This window comes from Mustela nigripes, chromosome 1, assembly GCF_022355385.1.
Source record: "Mustela nigripes isolate SB6536 chromosome 1, MUSNIG.SB6536, whole genome shotgun sequence".
NCBI lineage: Eukaryota > Metazoa > Chordata > Mammalia > Carnivora > Mustelidae > Mustela > Mustela nigripes.
In genome coordinates this window covers 235,060,750-235,078,633 of record NC_081557.1, presented here as the reverse complement: position 1 = coordinate 235,078,633, position 17,884 = coordinate 235,060,750, and the positions used below count along the sequence as shown (strand labels likewise).

The 17,884-nt window shown below is 40.0% G+C and overlaps 1 protein-coding gene across 1 annotated transcript in view; it reads left to right on the top strand.

The window, feature by feature from the left end:
* The first annotated feature begins 4,186 nt into the window (after positions 1-4,186).
* The window catches only part of RFC1 (replication factor C subunit 1), a 78,210-nt gene continuing 64,512 nt past the window's right edge, over positions 4,187-17,884 (top strand). Inside the window, exon 1 of the mRNA XM_059382646.1 lies at positions 4,187-4,296. Coding sequence (XP_059238629.1) covers positions 4,294-4,296 — 3 coding nt within the window. The 5' untranslated portion in view covers positions 4,187-4,293. The remainder of the gene's footprint in view (positions 4,297-17,884) is intronic.

Sequence of the window (17,884 nt, the reverse complement as noted above, 5' to 3'; positions counted from 1 at the left end):
AGTCATTATTGCATCTTTTAATTAATACTGAGCATGGAAGTAGTTATGACCTATTCTTTTGTTCTCATTGTCAAAGAGATGCCACAGAGATGGACGATGCATATAAGCTGGTCTTTTGCCTGGAACAAGTTCAAGCAAGATGCTAAAACCGAGTAGTGCCCAGTAAGGGTTAAAATCCAGATGCAGTTACTGTACAGAAACTAATTTAATAAGAGACCGTTGTTCCCCTATAGACAAGTAAAACAAATCATATTTGGTAATTTTTTTTCAAAGATTTTATTTACTTATTTGACAGAGAAAGACACAGCAAGAGAGGGAACACAAGTAGGGGGAGTGGAAGAGGGAGAGGGAGAAGCAGGCTTCCCGCTGAGCAGGGAGTCCAATGAGGGGCTTGATCCCAGGACCCTGGGATCATGACCTGAGACAAAGGCAGATGCTTAACCACTGAGCCACCCAGGTGCCCCTGGTAATGTTTTTAATACTCCTCAGATTCCTCTGCCATGGAAAACAAATGGGTATCTTATTTTGCTGTAAAACATATAGTAGTCTTTTTTTTTCTTTTTGGTCAAGAAATACCAAGACTAAAAATGATACTATATGTTGGCTAACTGAACATAAAAATAATAACAAAAAAAGAATGATGGGATCATAGCAACCTCTAGGCTTAAAATCTTTTTTTTTTTTTTTTTAAGATTTTATTTATCCATTTGACAGAGAGAGATCACAAGTAGGCAGAGGTAGGCAGAGAGAGAGAGGGAAGCAGGCTCCCTGCCGAGCGAAGAGCCCGACTCGGGCTCGATCCCAGGATCCCGAGATCATGACCTGAGCGGAAGGCAGAGGCTTACCCCACTGAGACACCCAGGTGACCCTCTGGGCTTAAAATCTTATAAAGCCTTCCCATTACACTTAGAATAAAACTTCTTGCTAGGGCCTAAGTCTCTGGGGGATCTCTCCCCTCACCTTCGCCCAAATCAATCTCCTATCACTTCCACTTGTTAATTCTGTACCAGTCATAAAGCTGGCTTTCTGGCTATTCCCTGCATATGGTTTTTGTTTGTTTGTTTGTTTTTAAAAGATTTTATTTATTTATTTGACAGAGAGACACAGCAATAGAGGGAATACAAGCAGGGCGAGTGGGAGAGGGAGAAGCAGCATTCCCGCTGAGCAGGGAGCCCGATATGGGGCTTGATCCCAGGACCCTGGAATCATGACCTGAGCCCAAGGCAGAGGCTTAACCCTCCTAGCCACCTGGCGCCCCTTCCCTGGATGTGTTTAACTTGTAACCATATTAGGGCCTTTACACTTGCTGGCTCCTTCTCAAATCCATGTCCCAGCTCAATGTCTCCTCCTCAAGTCACTTATTTACCATACTTCCACCCCTTCCTCTCCAGCTAGCCTCTATCTCATTAGGCTCCTTTATTTTCTGTGTAGCACCTACCCTTATCTGAAAGTACAGACTTTATTTTTGTCTACTTATTTATTTTTCTCTTTTTCTCAAAGGTATAAACTTCAGGAAAGCTGGGACTGCCTGTCTTATTTACCATGGGTTCCCAGCAAGCACATAAAAAAGTGCTGACACACAGTAAATGTCAATAAATATTTGTTGGATGATGCATCAGTAAAAACCACCACAGTGGAGAAAATAAGCCTGACTATTCTGTTCATGCGAATTTTTTGGTTACACTCTGGGTTCTTTAGACTCTGGGTTCTGTTCTGGTTATTTATCATTTCACAACAAACTACCCCAAAACTTACTACCTTAAAAGAACAATCATTTTATTATGCTCACACTACTGTCAGAGAATTTAGGTAAGCCTTGACTAGATGACTTTTCTTTCTTTCTTTTTTTTTTTTTTTAAAGATTTTACTTATTTATTTGACAGATTGAGAGAAAGACATCACAAGCAGGCAGAGAGGCAGGCAGAAACGGAGAGGGAAGTCGCCTCCCTGCTGAGGAGAGAGCCCGAGGTGGGGCTCGATGCCTGGACCCTGAGACCATGACCTGAGCTGAAGGCAGAGGCTTAACCCACTGAGCCACCCAGGTGCCCCAAGGTGACTCTTAGGTGGCGTTTCTATGCTGAAGTGTTGATTGGGGTCATTTATTAAACTAGCAGAATTTCACCAGCAACTGGTATGGTGGGTCCAAGATGGTTTCACTGACAAGCCTGGTACCTGGTGCAGATGCCTATAAGCCTGGGTTCAAATAGTCCCTTCTCTTGCTTTACATGGTAGCTCAGGGGTCCAACAGAGCAAGGTCGGAGCTGCTAGTCCTCTTAAAGTTTGTGTCTGGAACTGTCAAATCAGACACAGGCTAGCTCAGATGAGGGGAGGAGTAGCAAAGCATATGCAGCCATTTTTAATCTGGTACATTTCTGAGATAGAATATTTCCAAGTAAATGTTCCTAAAGAAAGCAGTCCAACAAATTCAGTATCTTTCTGGAAGTTACAGGTTTTTGACTTAATTCTCACCTAAACTCAAGGAAGACTTAAAATGCTAAAAGAAAAATATGTAAGTTAAAATTAATATATAAAAGATATGCAAAAATTTGAATATATACCTTATTTACAACACCATAAACATTGTAGATTGGTTTAGATGCTCTGAGATTATAAGTAAAAATTTATGTGGTGTGTCTGCTGTGTACATTTTTTTGGAGAGTAGGTTCATAGTTTGTATTGATTTTTCAAAGGGTCTAATGACCCCCCTCTTCCCGTATCAAGTATTTCTCTAAGCAAAATTTATGGTGTGCATAAGTTCATTTTTAGAACTATCTCCCTTGATAATACCCAGCTTTGGTAATCATCATCATCATCATCATCATCATCACAGTGGACTTAAAAAAGTATTATTTGATGTGCCAGAAACAATGTTCTATAACCACCCTACGAAGTACTACTATTATCCTTATTTTAAGGAGGAGGACATTGCAGCTTAGTAACTTGCCCATGGACGCACAATTAGCATGTGGTGGAGCTGGGAACTCTACCAGACCGGCTACAGGATGTCCAATGCAATGAGGCGCGGTTCATGAGTAATAGTTAAGCAGCTTATCTATTAAATTGTAAATTGGGGATAATGATAGTAGCCCAGTGTCACTGTGGTTATGAGCTGAACTAGGATATAGGATAGTCCGTATCTGCGTGCCAGGCAGTATTACATTGGGCACTTAAAAAATACAAGCTCTCCATGGTTTGCCTCTCCAGAAGGCTTTGCTATCTTTCATTGTAGAGATACTGGTGTGATAAAATGCAACACCTAAAAAGGAGAGGGTGGTGGTGATGGGGGCGGGGGGGGGGTAAGCATTTAGGGCCGAAGCTGGAGATACTGCTCTCCCCACTAAACTCCTTCTCATGAGATCTTAGGGTCTCATGTTTTCTCTTAAAATTGTACGCAAATGTCTCATTCTATCCCACAATTCAGCAGCTTATCTATTAATATGAAACTTGTTTACCCCAAAGCTTTTGGGATCATTGCTCGTCTCTTGCGATACATCCTGGTTATGACTTGGCTTCCCACGCACCACGGCTGAGGAACTTCGTGCAGGTTGGGGAATTTAGAGGCTTGGATTCCTAGCCTGGACCTCTCAGCTTCTTTGGGCCTTGTATTTTTCACTTCTGAAATAGAGTGGGTGTTGGTGACTAGACGATTTTTACCGAAGTCTTTTCTGTTCTCCAATTACACAATATAAAATTGCCTCCCAGTAGCCTGGTTTTCAAACAGCGGGTCTTCACTTCGGGGGCAAAAAACCCCAATACGGCGGGTCAAACATTACATCGAGGTAAATGATCTTCGGTGAAACTGTTGTTAAACAATTGATATTTTACAGTAACATGAGAAAAAAATTAATGTAAGATGCGAAACGTCCATCTGGAACGTGTATTTTCACCGCGCCGGGTGGTCAGAACCCTTGAAGTTCACGGCACTGCCACGTTCTCTCGTGTTACCGGAGGAAGCCGGTCGGCCCGCCTCGGCGGAGTAACGGAACCTCGGCTTGAGCGCCCCCACCAAAACCTCACGGAGCGAAGCGGCGCGCGGGCCACGCTTCCGCGGCTCCTCGCGATGCCCGTGGCCCCCGGGCCTGCGGGGCGTCACCTGGGCCGACGTCGCACCTCCCGCCTCCCGCCGGGGCCCAAGTTTGGCTGCGCGCCTTCTGACGTCATCACCGGGCGCCGCGGGCCCCCACCTCCTTCCACTTCGCGGGAGAAGTTGTTGGCGCGAATGGATCCTGAGTCCCGGTAACGGATTCCCCAGCGGACAGGCCTGCCCGCCCGCGCCTGAGTCGGTGGGCTGCGATGGTGAGCCCCGGGGGAGGCTGTGCAGCTCGGGCGCTTGGGAGAGTTTGCAGGCTGGGTGTGGACCGGGCACTTTTGGTGTGGAGGGTGGAGGAGGATGGCGATGCGGGGCTCCCAAGCGGAGCAGAGGCACAGAAGGGGCCCCCAATGCGGCACCGGTCGCACGGCTTTCCTGGGACCACGGGGTTTCAGCTCTGGCGGGCGGGCTGCGCGCAGGGCTTTTATTGCTGCGCAGGAGTTTCACATTTTTTCGCTCATGGGGGGAAGGGAGAAAGGAAGGGAGTAAAGAAGGTGATTTGGGGGTTTAGCGATAAAGTTGTTTTCCTGTTAGGCGTTACCCCAGAGTTACCTAGAGCATTGATTTCAACCTTTGGTTCAAGACCGAGAAAAATGTAACCAACTTCGCCTTCTTAGGAGTAAGTTGTCTCAGGCCTTCAACTTTCGTCATTAGTAGCGCCATGAAAAGCTCATCACGTAACCGTTTGGAGACCGAGGGTATAAGGAGGATGCTCTATTTCGTTTAAAGGAGTTCATAGAAGTTAAAGGGATGACACGGTTTACCAGGAAAACACACACACACACCAGAAACACAGGAGATTAAACACAGATGTAGTATATTTGACAGCTGTCATCGCTTATCACCTGATGTTAAAAATAATCTTTAAAAAAGGCATCTGTGTATAATTCTGCATAAAGCATGTGAATTGAGAGTGAAGTGATTATGCAGCCATCCAAACAGACTTTCATGCTTGTGTGGCAATAGATACAAGTATGCATTTGAAATATTTAAAGGACAATTTATGATATTCCATTAAGCCAGAATCTACATCATCATCAGGCAGGTTTTTTAAGCTTTTTTTTTTTTTTTTTTTTTTTAGCTTAGTTGTCACAATGCCAGCGTTCTGGAGGGAAAATTTTTATGCCAAATTGGAAAACCTTGCAGCCCTTTGTGTTTTTTCTCAGAGAAGGATAAAATACTAGCCACCTTGTACCAGATACCAGTATGTGAGCTGTTGGTTTTATATACCTTTTCTCATTTAAACCTCACAGCAGTTTAGTTTTACAGATGGTAGAGGAACCTTTTAGAGTTTAAACAGCTTGTCATACAACTAATAAATGGTTGAACTAGAATTCTTGACCACTACATTACACTGCCCTAAAATGGTAATTACATTTTGTACTTAAGGCAGTATGGTATTGTGAAAAGTTGATGAGGTTTGGAGTATTGAACGTAAGAGTGAGGCAGTGATTTAGCCTTGCTCTGCCATTTAGTAGTTAAGTGGTGGTGGTTTTTATGTGGTTTAAATAAATACCTTAACTTTAACTTTTTAAAGCCTGTGTTTTTCTTAACTTTAAGAAGGGGCGAAGTATAGTTGCCTTAAGTGATTGTCTTTTTTTTTTTTTTTAAAGATTTATTTATTCATTTATTTGACAGAGAGAGAGATCACAAGTTAGGCAGAGAGGCAGGCAGAGAGAGAGGAGGAAGCAGGCTCCCCGCTGAGCAGAGAGCCTGATGCGGGACTCGATCCCAGGACTCTGAGATCATGACCTGAGCCGAAGGCAGCGGCCCAACCCACTGAGCCACCCAGGCGCCCCAAGTGATTGTCTTGAGTATTAAACAGGATAATATAGGTAAAGCTGCTATTGTGGAACCTGGCATGTGAGGTTTTATACTACTATGTGACTACCAATGATCTAGTTTTCGTAGGAGGGACTCTGTGGAATGTTACATAGTTTTAAGGGACATCTTAGATGACTCTGATGTCAGTTATGGTGAAAAATTTTCACGTCTTGTATAGTCAACTTTTGATCACTCAGATACTTTAAATTTTGATTCTTTTTTATCCTAGTATTGTTGTTCACAATGCAGATGAAAAATAAAGCTCTTCTTGGAAAAGAAGTAGAAGTCAGATGGGTCAGTTTTGCTGTTTGTTAAAGGGAAGAGGTTCTATAAAATAGATGAGGTTTTTTGATTATATTGGTATTTAATTTGGTCTTTCTGTCTCTAGTACAAAATTTAGCCAGACCCCAGACTAAAATTCTGTTCAGCATAGGTTTATTGAACATCTGTGCACAAGTTATATTGTAGTACAGTAGTTCTTTGGGTCAGTTATCTTTGATAATGTGATGAGTGGTATGCAAATTTTCTGCCCACAGAAGTGGGCATGTACATAGCATTTAAGAGGATTTGCATATCTTCTGTAGCCCTTCCATAGATGTTAACAACTTTTGCCTTAGGAGCTATATTTTATTTTTCTCAAATATTTTCTAATTGAAGTTATTAAACAGAAGTAAAATACTGTATCCACAAAATGGAATACTCTGCAGGCATTAAAAAAGAGAAAACTTTTTTCCTTAATATAAAACAAATGTCAAGATAATTCAGTGAAAACGAAGTTATAGGACAGTATGTAAAGTACGTTTCACTTTATGTAGAGAAAGAGAGGAAAGAATATATACGTATTTGCTTGAAGTCTGGAAGGATACACAGGGAGCTAACTGATAACATTTGTTGCCTCCAAAGATGGGAGGAAGAGGCAGGATGGGAGGGAGACTTTTTACTCTTGAATTTTGAACCATGTGAACATAAAGTCTATTAAAGGAATTGAAACAAAATTAAAAGTAAAAAGATTAAAAAGAAACCATGTAAACAATTTGGATTGCTATAAAATTTTAATTATTTGCTCAAAATGTGAATAGAACATGAGCTGCCGTTTTAAAGACGTAAGCATACATAATTCGTGGCTGGTATAATTTATTGAAAATATGCATAAAGGTGAATTAAACACACATGAGACCTAGAGGACAGCCTGTTTGAAGGGCTGTCAAGTCTAAGTACATCTGAGCTGCTTCATGCCCCATTCTAGAGGATACCTTTCATATTGTGAATATGTGAATCATATTTGAATGCTCCCCATAGAGTAGTGCTGTCACCCTATTAAAATGTACCTTTGCCATATATACTAGTTAGTAGTTGCCCTCTAAGGCCCCTGCCTACTTCTCTTATCTTTCTGGGTTTTTTTTGTTGTTGTGTTGTTTTGAGTATATTACACTGGTTCTGTTCCAGCTTTTGTTCTTGCTGTTTCCTCTCCTTGTTCAGATCCTACCTTGCATATCTACCATTTTCTCATCATTCAAGCTTCAGTCATCACTTCTCAGAGTTTTTGGTATTATATCAAAGAAACCATTGCTTAATCCAAGGTCTTGAGGACTTATGCCTAAGACTTTCACTTTTTATATTTAACTTTGAGACATTTTGAGTTAATTTTTGTTTAGGGTATGAAGTAGGGGGTTCAAGTTTATTCTTTTGCTTGGGGATATTCAGTTGTTCCTGCACCATTTGTAGACTCTTCTTTTCTCATTCAGTTATCTTATATCCCTTGTCAGAAATCAATTAACTGTAAGTGTGAGGGTCCCCCCACCCCATGGATTCTGCGTTCTTTTTCCCCTATTTATCTTAAGGCCAATAATACATCTTTATTACTGTAGTTTTGTGGTAAGGTATCTCCCCCACCCTCCAACCCTGGCTTTATTGTAAGTTTTGAAATCAGGAAGTATTAGTCCTTCAATTCTGTTATTTTTAACAATTGTTTTGTGTTCTGGGTCCCTTGAATTTCCACATGAATTTTAGAATTGGCAAAGAAGCCAGCTGGGATTTTGACAGTGATCATGTTGAATCTGTAGATCGTCTTGGGAAGTATTGCCATCTGAACAGTAGGAGGTCTTCTGATCCATGAACATGGGCTATCTTTCCATTTGTTTAGGTCTTCAGTTTCTTTAAATAATGTTTAGAGTTTTCAGAGTATGGGTTTTACACTTTTATTGAGTTTATTTCCAAGTATTTTTTTCTTTTTGATGACACAGTAAATGAAACAATTTTCTTAATTTCAATTTTGGATTATTCATTGGAAGAGTGAGGAAATACAACTGACATATATATATGTGTGTATATATATATATATATATACACACACACACACACACATACACACACACACACACACACACACATATATATATATATATTTTAAGATTTTATTTATTTGACAGGTCACAAGTAGGCAGAGAGGCAGGCAGAGAGAGAGGAAGGGAAGCAGGCTTCCTGCTGAGCAGAGAGCCCGATGAGGGGCTCGATCCCAGGACCCTGAGATCATGACCTGAGCCGAAAGCATAGGCTTTAACCCAGTGAGCCACCCAGGTGCCCTTTTATGTATTGATCTTGTATCCTGCAATCTTGCTGAACTCATTTAGTAGTTCTGATAGTTTTTTAGTGGATTCCTTAGGATTTTTTCTATATGAGATCATTTCATCTGTAGATAGAGATAGCTTTACTTTATCCTGTCCAATCTAGGTGCCTTTTCTCTTTCTCTCTCTCTTTTTTTTTTCTCCCCTAAATGCTTTTGCTGGAACCTCCACAGGATTGAATAGAAGTGATAGGAATTGTCGTGTCTTTTTCCTGATCTCAGGAGAAAGCATCCTAACCACTAACTTTACTTTCAAAGTATAAGGCCTTCATGTAGTTTTAAATACTTTAAGTTTATTTCATAATTTGTTTCTGCTGTGTTGCTACCAGTTAAATCATGTGCATATTAGTCAGATATATAATTTTGTATTTTAGTGTTTTTCAGGGTAAAAGATTTTTTTTAAAGATTTTATTTATTTGACATAGTGAGATCACAAGTAGGCAGAGAGGCAGGAAGAGAGAGAGAGAGAGAGGGAAGCAGGCTCCCTGCTGAGCAGAGAGCCCCATGTGGGACTCGATCCCAGGACTCTGAGATAATGACCCGAGCCAAAGGCAGCGGCTTAACCCACTGAGCCACCCAGGTGCCCAGGATAAAAGATTCTTACATTTGGACAGATTTTGTGCATTCTGTAATGATAACCAGTTTCTGTTTGTGGATTTGGTGGGTGGTTTAAAAATATTAATCAAATATTTGTATTTCTTTGTTACTTTTAGAGTAGAGAAGTGAAGTCAAGATATAATATTTTCGCAACTACAGAGTACTGCAGTATTTATTTTGCATAAAGTCATGTACCCTCCAAAGATAAGTGAACAAAGTGACATAATTTGCTTTTTTTTTTTTTTGCATTTTTGATAGACAAATATGACTTGTTTTTTGGTTGAGCTCATCAGCACTGGAAATAAGTAATTAGAAGTTTTTGGTTATACTTCAGAGTAACCATATAGCAGCTTCTGTACATTGACCTTTTAAAACTAAAGGTCATTATGAAAGTTTACTTTTCTGTGAGTTTAGGAGTGTTTATTGCCAAAAAAAATTTTTTTTTCATTTCTACTAATAGATTTATAACCAACCACGTTGGAAACTTCTCGATATAGGCAAAAGACTATAAATGCATGATTTTTGTTTGTTTGTTTGTTTTTTGAGTACTTGGCAAAGTTTGGTACTTTGTCTTGACTGTATATTAAAATAGCATTTGGGCTGCCTGCTAGATGATGCTTTTCTCTAATAGATTTGTGGAATTGTTAGTTACACCTTAAGGTAGAAAATACAAGAAGTCTTTTTTTGCTTACATTTAAGAACATCTTAAGTGTCAAAACTTTTACTAGAGAACATCTTTTTAGCATTCTCAGTTTTTTCATCTGTGACTTGAAGTTAAAAAACGTCATAGCGTTGTTATGAGGATTAAATGAGTCAATATTTTTAAAGTGCCTAAATTATTGCCTGGCACAGAGCAAGTCCTGTTTAAGGGTTTATTAAATAAATAAATGAAGCCTTGAATCTGGGCATTGGCAGTAGAAATAGAGGGAAGGGGACAGCAGTATTTGGGAGATAGGGTAGGTGGGATGAATAGGTGGAGAGTCAGATTGAGGAGGAAAAACAATGTCCCTTTTTCTGTTTTGGGCAAATGGTGGTGCTGTGCATTGAGGTGAGGAATAAAAGAAGAAAAGCAACTCCAGAGGAATATGAGCTTGGTTTTGGAGTTTATGAATTAGAGGCATCTTTGGGGCATTTGGGCAGAGCTGTATCTGGTAGACTATTGGCTATGTGGTTATGGAGCTTAGAGGAGGGATGGAGACACAAGACTTAGAAGGTTCAGTGTATATATAGGTGGTACTGAGGTTGAGATGGATGTGTTAGCTTGCACAGTATACGTGAATCAGAAGTTTTTAATTTCAGGTTCATGGGGAACCATTAATAGGTTTTAGGTGAAGACCCTGCATTAAAAAAAAGGATTTATTTATTTATTTATTGAGAGAGAGGGAGTGATTGAGTGATTGAGCAGGTATTGGGGGGGCAGAGGGAGAGAGAACCCTATAGCAAACTCCCCGCTGAGTTTGAAGCCTGATACAGGGTGTGATCCCAGGATCCTGTGATCATGACCTGAGCTAAAATCAAGAGTCAGCCAAAATCAAGAGCTGGCCACTCAGCTGACTAAGACACCCAGGTGCCCCAACCCTGCATTTTAGATTATGTGCAGTTTTTGTGTGTGTGTGTGTGTGTGTGTGTGTGGTTTGGTGGGGGGAGGGATGTTTTCTGACACCCGTCAGTTCTCTAGTTCTGTTGACACCAACTGGATATCCTACAGTTCAATTCAGTTCTGACACTGTTCAGAGTTAGTGCAGACTGCACAAGTTAAGGGGCTTCCACTTCAGAAGCCAAGTGCAAGTCGTGAGCCAACTATACTGATGGACTAGCTCTAGATTGGCTGTTCAGGACCTGCTCCTCAGATGTGATAATTTGCTAGGATGGCTCACAGAACTTGAAAAACACTTTACTTAATATTTACCAGTTTTTCATAAGGACACAATTCAGGAACAGCCAAATGGATGGCAAAGATCCACAGGACAAGATATGGGAGGTTGGGGGACACAGAGCTTCTGTGCCGTGTTTGGGTACACCACCCTCCGAGCAACTTGATGTGTTCACCAGCCCAGAACCTCTTCGAACATCAAACCTTGCTTGTTCATGAGTTTTTATAACCCAGTCTTCAAACCTTCCTCTTCTCCCTGTACACCTAGGGATGGTGTGGAGAGTTCCCATTCTGGGCCTTTCTAGTGACCAGTCCCCATTTTCATTTGCCTCATTAGCATAACTTTAGATGTGATCCAGAGGGTGGATTGTAAATAACAGGATGCTCCTGTCACTTAGCAAATTCCAAGAGTTTTAGGAGCTCTGTGCGAGGAATGTAAAGACCTTACATATTTTTGTATTATAGTGTGTTTTTGCATATTTCTATGGAAAATATTCATAGCTTTTTTTTTTTAATATTCATAGCTTTTGTCAGATCCACAAAAGCACAAAAAAACCCCTCGTATGTTTAATGTTTCCTTGGCACATATTTTAGATATCGATAGATAGTCAACCTGTTACTGACAGCTTCTTATACTAGCATGTAAGTTCTGCAAGGATTGGGGCCACAAGGATAGAGAACTGTATGGTGCCTGGCACATGGTACATTTTCATAAGTATTTGGTGAATGAAGAAGTATAAATAAACTTTGTGTATCTAATAAAAGAGAAGTCAACTAGAATAAAATTTACTGGTATCCAAACATCTTTAGCCCTTTCTACTTTGTATCTAATTTATTAAACATTTAATGACAATGTATAATATAGCCTAGAGAAATATAGCATTTATTATGTGATAGGTCTGTTTTCCTTTTTTAAAAAAATATGTATTTTAAAAATGGAAATATAGGTGACACACATTGTTACATTTGTTTCAGGCATGCAACATAGTGGATTAACAACTCTGTACTTTATGCTGTGCTCACAAGTGTGGTAGCCATTGTATGTCACCATAAAACACTATTACAATACCATTGACTATATTCTCTGTGCTGTACCTTTCATCGCTGTGACTTATTCATTCCATAATTGGAAGCCGGTATCTCCCACTTTTCCTTCAGCCATCCCCCGAACCCTCTCCCTTCTGGCAATCACCACTTCTCTGTGTTTATGGTCTTTTTAGGCTTTTTTTTTTAAATATGCCACATGTAAATGAAATTATGTATTGGTCTCTCTGTCTGACTTATTTCACTTAGTATGACACTCCATGTTGTCACAAATGACAAATCTTTCATTCGTTTTCATGGTGGAGTGATATTCCTGTGTGTGTGTGTGTATACCACATTCTTGTATATTCATCTCTCAGTGGACATGTAGGTTGGTAGTTCTGTGTTTCTTTTTTTTTTTTAAAGATTTTATTTATTTATTTGACAGACAGAGAGTACAAGTAGGCAGAGAGGCAGGCAGAGAGAGAGGAAGGGAAGCAGTCTCCTCGCTGAGCAGAGAGCTCAATGTGGGACTCCATCCCAGAACCCTGAGATCATGACCTATGCCAAAGGCAGCAGCCTAACCCATTGAGCCACCCAGGCGCCCCGGTAGTTGTGTTTTTTGATTTGAACTTAATTTCAATGTACATTCAAGTAGGGTAAATTTGCTTTTTTAGACTAGAAGTCAGATGTAAGAAATTGACTTCTGGATGAATAAAAACTGTAATCAGACTACATTAACCTTAGTGAAAATGTCAAAATATCAAAATAAACCATCAGATCAGGCATAAAGAGTTTTAAATGTTTCAGTTATCTCAATTACGCAGGTTTGAAGACCTTAATTTTTAAAAAACCCAAATTATTAATTTCCATTTTCTGTTTAATTTTGCCAGTGTTAGTATTTTTTGGATCAGGTATATTTGAAAATATTTTGTGATACAGTATTTTTTTTTTTTTTTTTTGTTTTTTTTGTGTGTGTGTGTGTATATATATATATATATATATATATATATATATATATATATTTAATTTAATTTTTATTTTTTCAGTGTTCCAGCATTCATTGTTTATGCACTGCACGCAGTGCTCCATGTGATACGGGTTGTCTTAGGCTCATATGATACACATACTATGGTTTCAGAATTTTATACATCTTCCTCAACACAGCTAAGAATGGAAATGTGTTTTTTCGCTCTCTTGGGAGCAAGCGACCTCTTGGGTAGACTAAGTTGATTCCAGAGCAAGTAGGAGAGGCAGATGTTTCCCCTAATTGGATGTTCTCCATTTCTATTCCCTTTCTGTGCTTTATTTTGTCTGCCGTTTCCTGTGTTACATTCCCCACCCTCCAGCCCAAAGACAGAAAGACCCAAAGCAGACAGTAGAATGAAAGTTCCACAAGAACAGAGACTTTTTCTGTTTCCAGACACCAAGAATAGTTCTTGGCTCATGGAAGGCTCTTAATGAGTATTTGTTGAAAGAATGAATGAATGAATGAGTGAGTGAGTGAATGAATGAATGAAAAAAGGAAGGAAGGAAGGTGATGCAGGTTCTTAAAATTCTTCCTGGGTAGAGACCTGTTGTTATTTATTTATTTATTTATTTATTTTAAAGACTTTATTTATTTATTTGACGGAGATCACAAGTAGGCAGAGAGGCAGGCAGGGAGAGAGAGGGAAGCAGGCTCCCCGCCGAGCAGAGAGCCCCATGTGGGGCTCGATCCCAGGACCCTGGGATCATGACCTGAGCGGAAGGTAGAGGCTTTAATCCACTGAGCCACCCAGGTGCCCCAGACCTGTTAATTATTTAAAAAAAATTTTCAGACCATACTTTTTTTTTACTCACTGGTATCTTACTCAGGAAATTTCTTGAGTCCTGTGCCAGACTTGGCTGTGTCATTAACATCAATTATATACAGAGATGCATACTATTTCTTTTTTTTTTCTTTAAAGATTTTATTTATTTGTCAGAGAGAGAGAGCACAAGCAGGCAGAGTGGCAGGCAGAGGCAGAGAGAGAAGCAGGCTTCCTGCTGAGCAAGGAGCCTGATACTGGACTTGATCCCAGGATCCTGGGATTGTGACTTGAGCCGAAGGCAGCCACTTAACTGACTTGAGTCACCCAGGCATCCCGATACATGTGATTTCTGAAAGGTAGCTCGTTTGGCTGAAAGCAGATTGGAAGAAGAGGAAGTATTGTACTAAAAGTGGAAGTACTTTTTTTTTTTAGTAGCCACAATATTATGACAAGAGAGTACCATACTACAAGTGTCAATTTATAGAAGTCAACTTTATTTTTATTTTTTTAAACGATTTTTTTTTTTTTAAGTAATCTCTACACCCAGGATGGAACTTGAACTCAAAATTCCAAGATCAAGAATCCCATGTTTCACTGACTGAGCCAGCCAGGTGCGCCTGAAAGGCCAACTTTAATAATTTACTTCAGAAATAATATATACAATAAGTGTTAATTTAACATCCACTTAAATTCTTTTTTTTTTTTTTTTTTTAAGATATTATTTGTTTTTTGAAGGAGAGAGAGCGAGCGAGCATGTGCACATGAGCAGGGGGGCAGCTGCAGAGGGAGAGGGAGAAGCAGACTCCCTGGCTGAACAGGGAGCCTGAGGGGGGAATCGATCCCAGGAGCCCGGGATCATGACATGAGCCGAAGGTAGATGCCCAATTGACTGAGCTACCCAGGTGTCCCTCCACTTAAAATTTCTTAAAGCCAAAAGCAATAGGTAAAATCACAGCATCAAATTAATTTCAATTAAAGATTATTTTAATACTCAATCTTTAAAAATAAATCTACCATGAGTTTCATTTTAGGTAATCAAGAACATCTCCTTTGGAGCCCAGGTGTGAAGGCCAGTGACCTTAGAAATAACTACACATGTGTTCAGCTGATTTTTTTTTTTTTAAGGTTTTATTTTTAAGTAATCTCTACACCCAACATAGGGCTCAAACTCACAGCCCTGCAATCAAGAGATGGCATGCTTCACTGACTGAGCCAGCCAGGTGCCCTCTGCGGTCAGCCAATATTAGTGAAGCATCTACTTGTCTCTGGTGTTGGCCCTGTACTTGACATAGAGTGGTGAGATAAACAAATTTGCCATATGGAACTAAACGGCAGTGCCTTCAAGCTCAGATTTATAGGACTGTGGAAAGTTTCTCCTGGGGCGCCTTGCTCAGTTGGTGGAGCTTGTGACTCTCTTGGTCTCAGGGTCACGAGCTGGAGCTCCATGTTGGAGGTGGAGGTTACTTAAAAATATCTCCTGCTAATCATTTAGGACTCAGTTCAGGTGTGGCTTCTTTTAGGCAGCTGCCCCGAAGGCCCTCTGTGTTAGGTGCTCGCAGTGCTCTTGTAGTTTAGTGGTAAGCTCTATCTCAGCACTGTTTTGGATCGAATTCTTTTTTTTTTTTTTAATTTTATTTATTTATTTGACAGAGAGAAATCACAAGTAGATGGAGAGGCAGGCAGAGAGAGAGAGAGAGAGAGAGGGAAGCAGGCTCCCTGCAGAGTAGAGAGCCCGATGCGGGACTCGATCCCAGGACCCTGAGATCATGACCTGAGCCGAAGGCAGCAGCTTAACCCACTGAGCCACCCAGGCGCCCCGGATCGAATTCTTTATATACTAATTTGTATCTCAGGTAACTTCATGAGCACCTTTTTCTGTTCTAAGTCCCTGGCATAATACCTGCCTGTAAGCATACGAATTATCAGAAATGAGAAGGGAAAGGCCATACTGCTTGATTGTGGGGTATGGCTGCTTTTGCGTAGATTCTTAGAGATATAGGGAAACTATGAAGGGACAGTCATGGTCAAGTGGAAAACTGTGAAAGAGATTTGGAGTCAGAGGACCAGGTTCCATTGAGGAGGTTTTTGACATACCATCTTAATCCTCACAGGAATTTTATGAGGCAAGTGGTACCATGAGGAATCTAAGGGGCAGAGAAGTAATTCATCCCGAGTGACCGCTAGTACATGGCAAAACTGACAGAAAGCCTGTTTTTGACTTAATTCTACTTACTCATCTGTAAAATGGAGAGATTCTGTTTGCCCTACATACCTCATAGAGTCATCCAAAGAGATAAATCTATGTCCAGTAGCTGGAAGTAAAAGCATGAAAAACTACTTGTTTTTATTGGCTATGTGCTAAAATTTGTTTTAGTTTTGATGTGACTTTTTCCTAAATTTTTGCTTTATTTGATATTACCTTTTTGTTCAGCTAATAACTGTTGAAGAAGAAAATAATAATTACTACTTTTTTTGTTTCCCCAAATAAAAACAGTGTTATTTTCTTTTATCATTTCTTTTATCATTCCTTTTAGAGATAGAATTCCTGGGACAATGGGTATGCATGTTTAACATTTTGATAAGTATTGCTGATTGTCCTTCAGAATGGTTTTTGTCTTCTGGTGTGCCAGTTTTTGCTTTTAGGGCAGTGTAGTGTGTGAGCGTCTGTTTCCCTGTATCTTTGACAAATCTGGGCATTATCAGTCTTTCAACATTTAGAGAAAAATAATCCATTTCAGCTTATCTGTTTACTTATTTATTTTTAATGATTTTATTTATTTATTCATTTGAAAGAGAGCAAAAACAAGAGAGATCTCAGAGGGAGAGGGAGAAGCAGACTCACCAGTGAGTGGAGAGTCTGATGGGGGGTTTGAGCCCAGGACTCTGGGATCATGATCTGAGCTGAAGGCAGCCACTTAACTGACTGAGCCCCCTAGGTATCCCGGTTTATCTGTTTGTTATTTGTGAAGTTGAACATCTCTTATTGTTTTTCGGTTATTTGCATTTTTAAAATAATTTGTTTGGGCTCCTGGGTGGCTCAGTCGTTTAAGTGTCTGCCTTCTGCTCAGGTCATAATCTCAGGGTCCTGGGATTGATTTCTGCATCTGCTTTGTGCTCCCTGCTCAGCGGGGAGCCTGCTTCTCTCTCTCCCTCTCTGTCTGTGGCTCTCCCTGCTTGTGCTTTCTTTTCCTCAACTAAATAAAATCTTAAAAAAAAGAAATAATTTGCTTTAGTAGTTTTTCACTTTTCTACTCAGCTATCTTATTGATTTGTAGGAACCCTTCTATATATAACACATGTTGTAGATCTTTTCAAGTTAGTTCTTTATATTTTAACTTTTGCTTATGTCATCTTTTATTTTTGTATAGTCAGATCTTTATGGATCTTTATCTTTATCTTTATGGATGCTCTGCTTAGGCTATCCCTTTGCCAAGATTATAAAAATAAGTTTAAAAATCTATTCCTGGGGTGCCTGGGTGGCTCATTGGGTTGGGCCTCTGCCTTTGGTTCAGGTCATGATCTCAGTGTCCTGGGATTGAGCCCCACATCTCTGCTCAGCAGGGAGCCTGCTTCTCCCTCTCTTGGCTTGCCTCTCTGCCTACTTGTGATCTCTCTCTCTCTTAAATAAATACATAAAATCTTTAAAATTTTTTTAAAAAAAAATCTATTCCTTTTTCTACTCATATTTAGAGCAAGAATTATTCTGTGCAGGGAAAAGTGGTGTTTAGATCCATTGTTTGGGAGTATGATTAGCCACTAGATTCATGATTTCATTTCATGAAATCTTTGAAAACTGGGGATACTAGACAGGGAATGTTACGGAGTAAGGTGAAGTCACTCTCTAAATTGAGCCAGATTAGTGACCTTTAGATATTTATATACATAATGGCTGCTCACATTGGAGATAATTCTAAAAAGGTAGAATAGATTGGCTTTCATTGTGATTAAAATGCTTTTCCAAAAGTTAAGATTTTTAAAAAAAAATATTTTATTTATTTATTTGACAGAGATCACAGGTAGGCAGAGAGGCAGGCAGAGAGAGAGGAGGAAGCAGGCCCCCT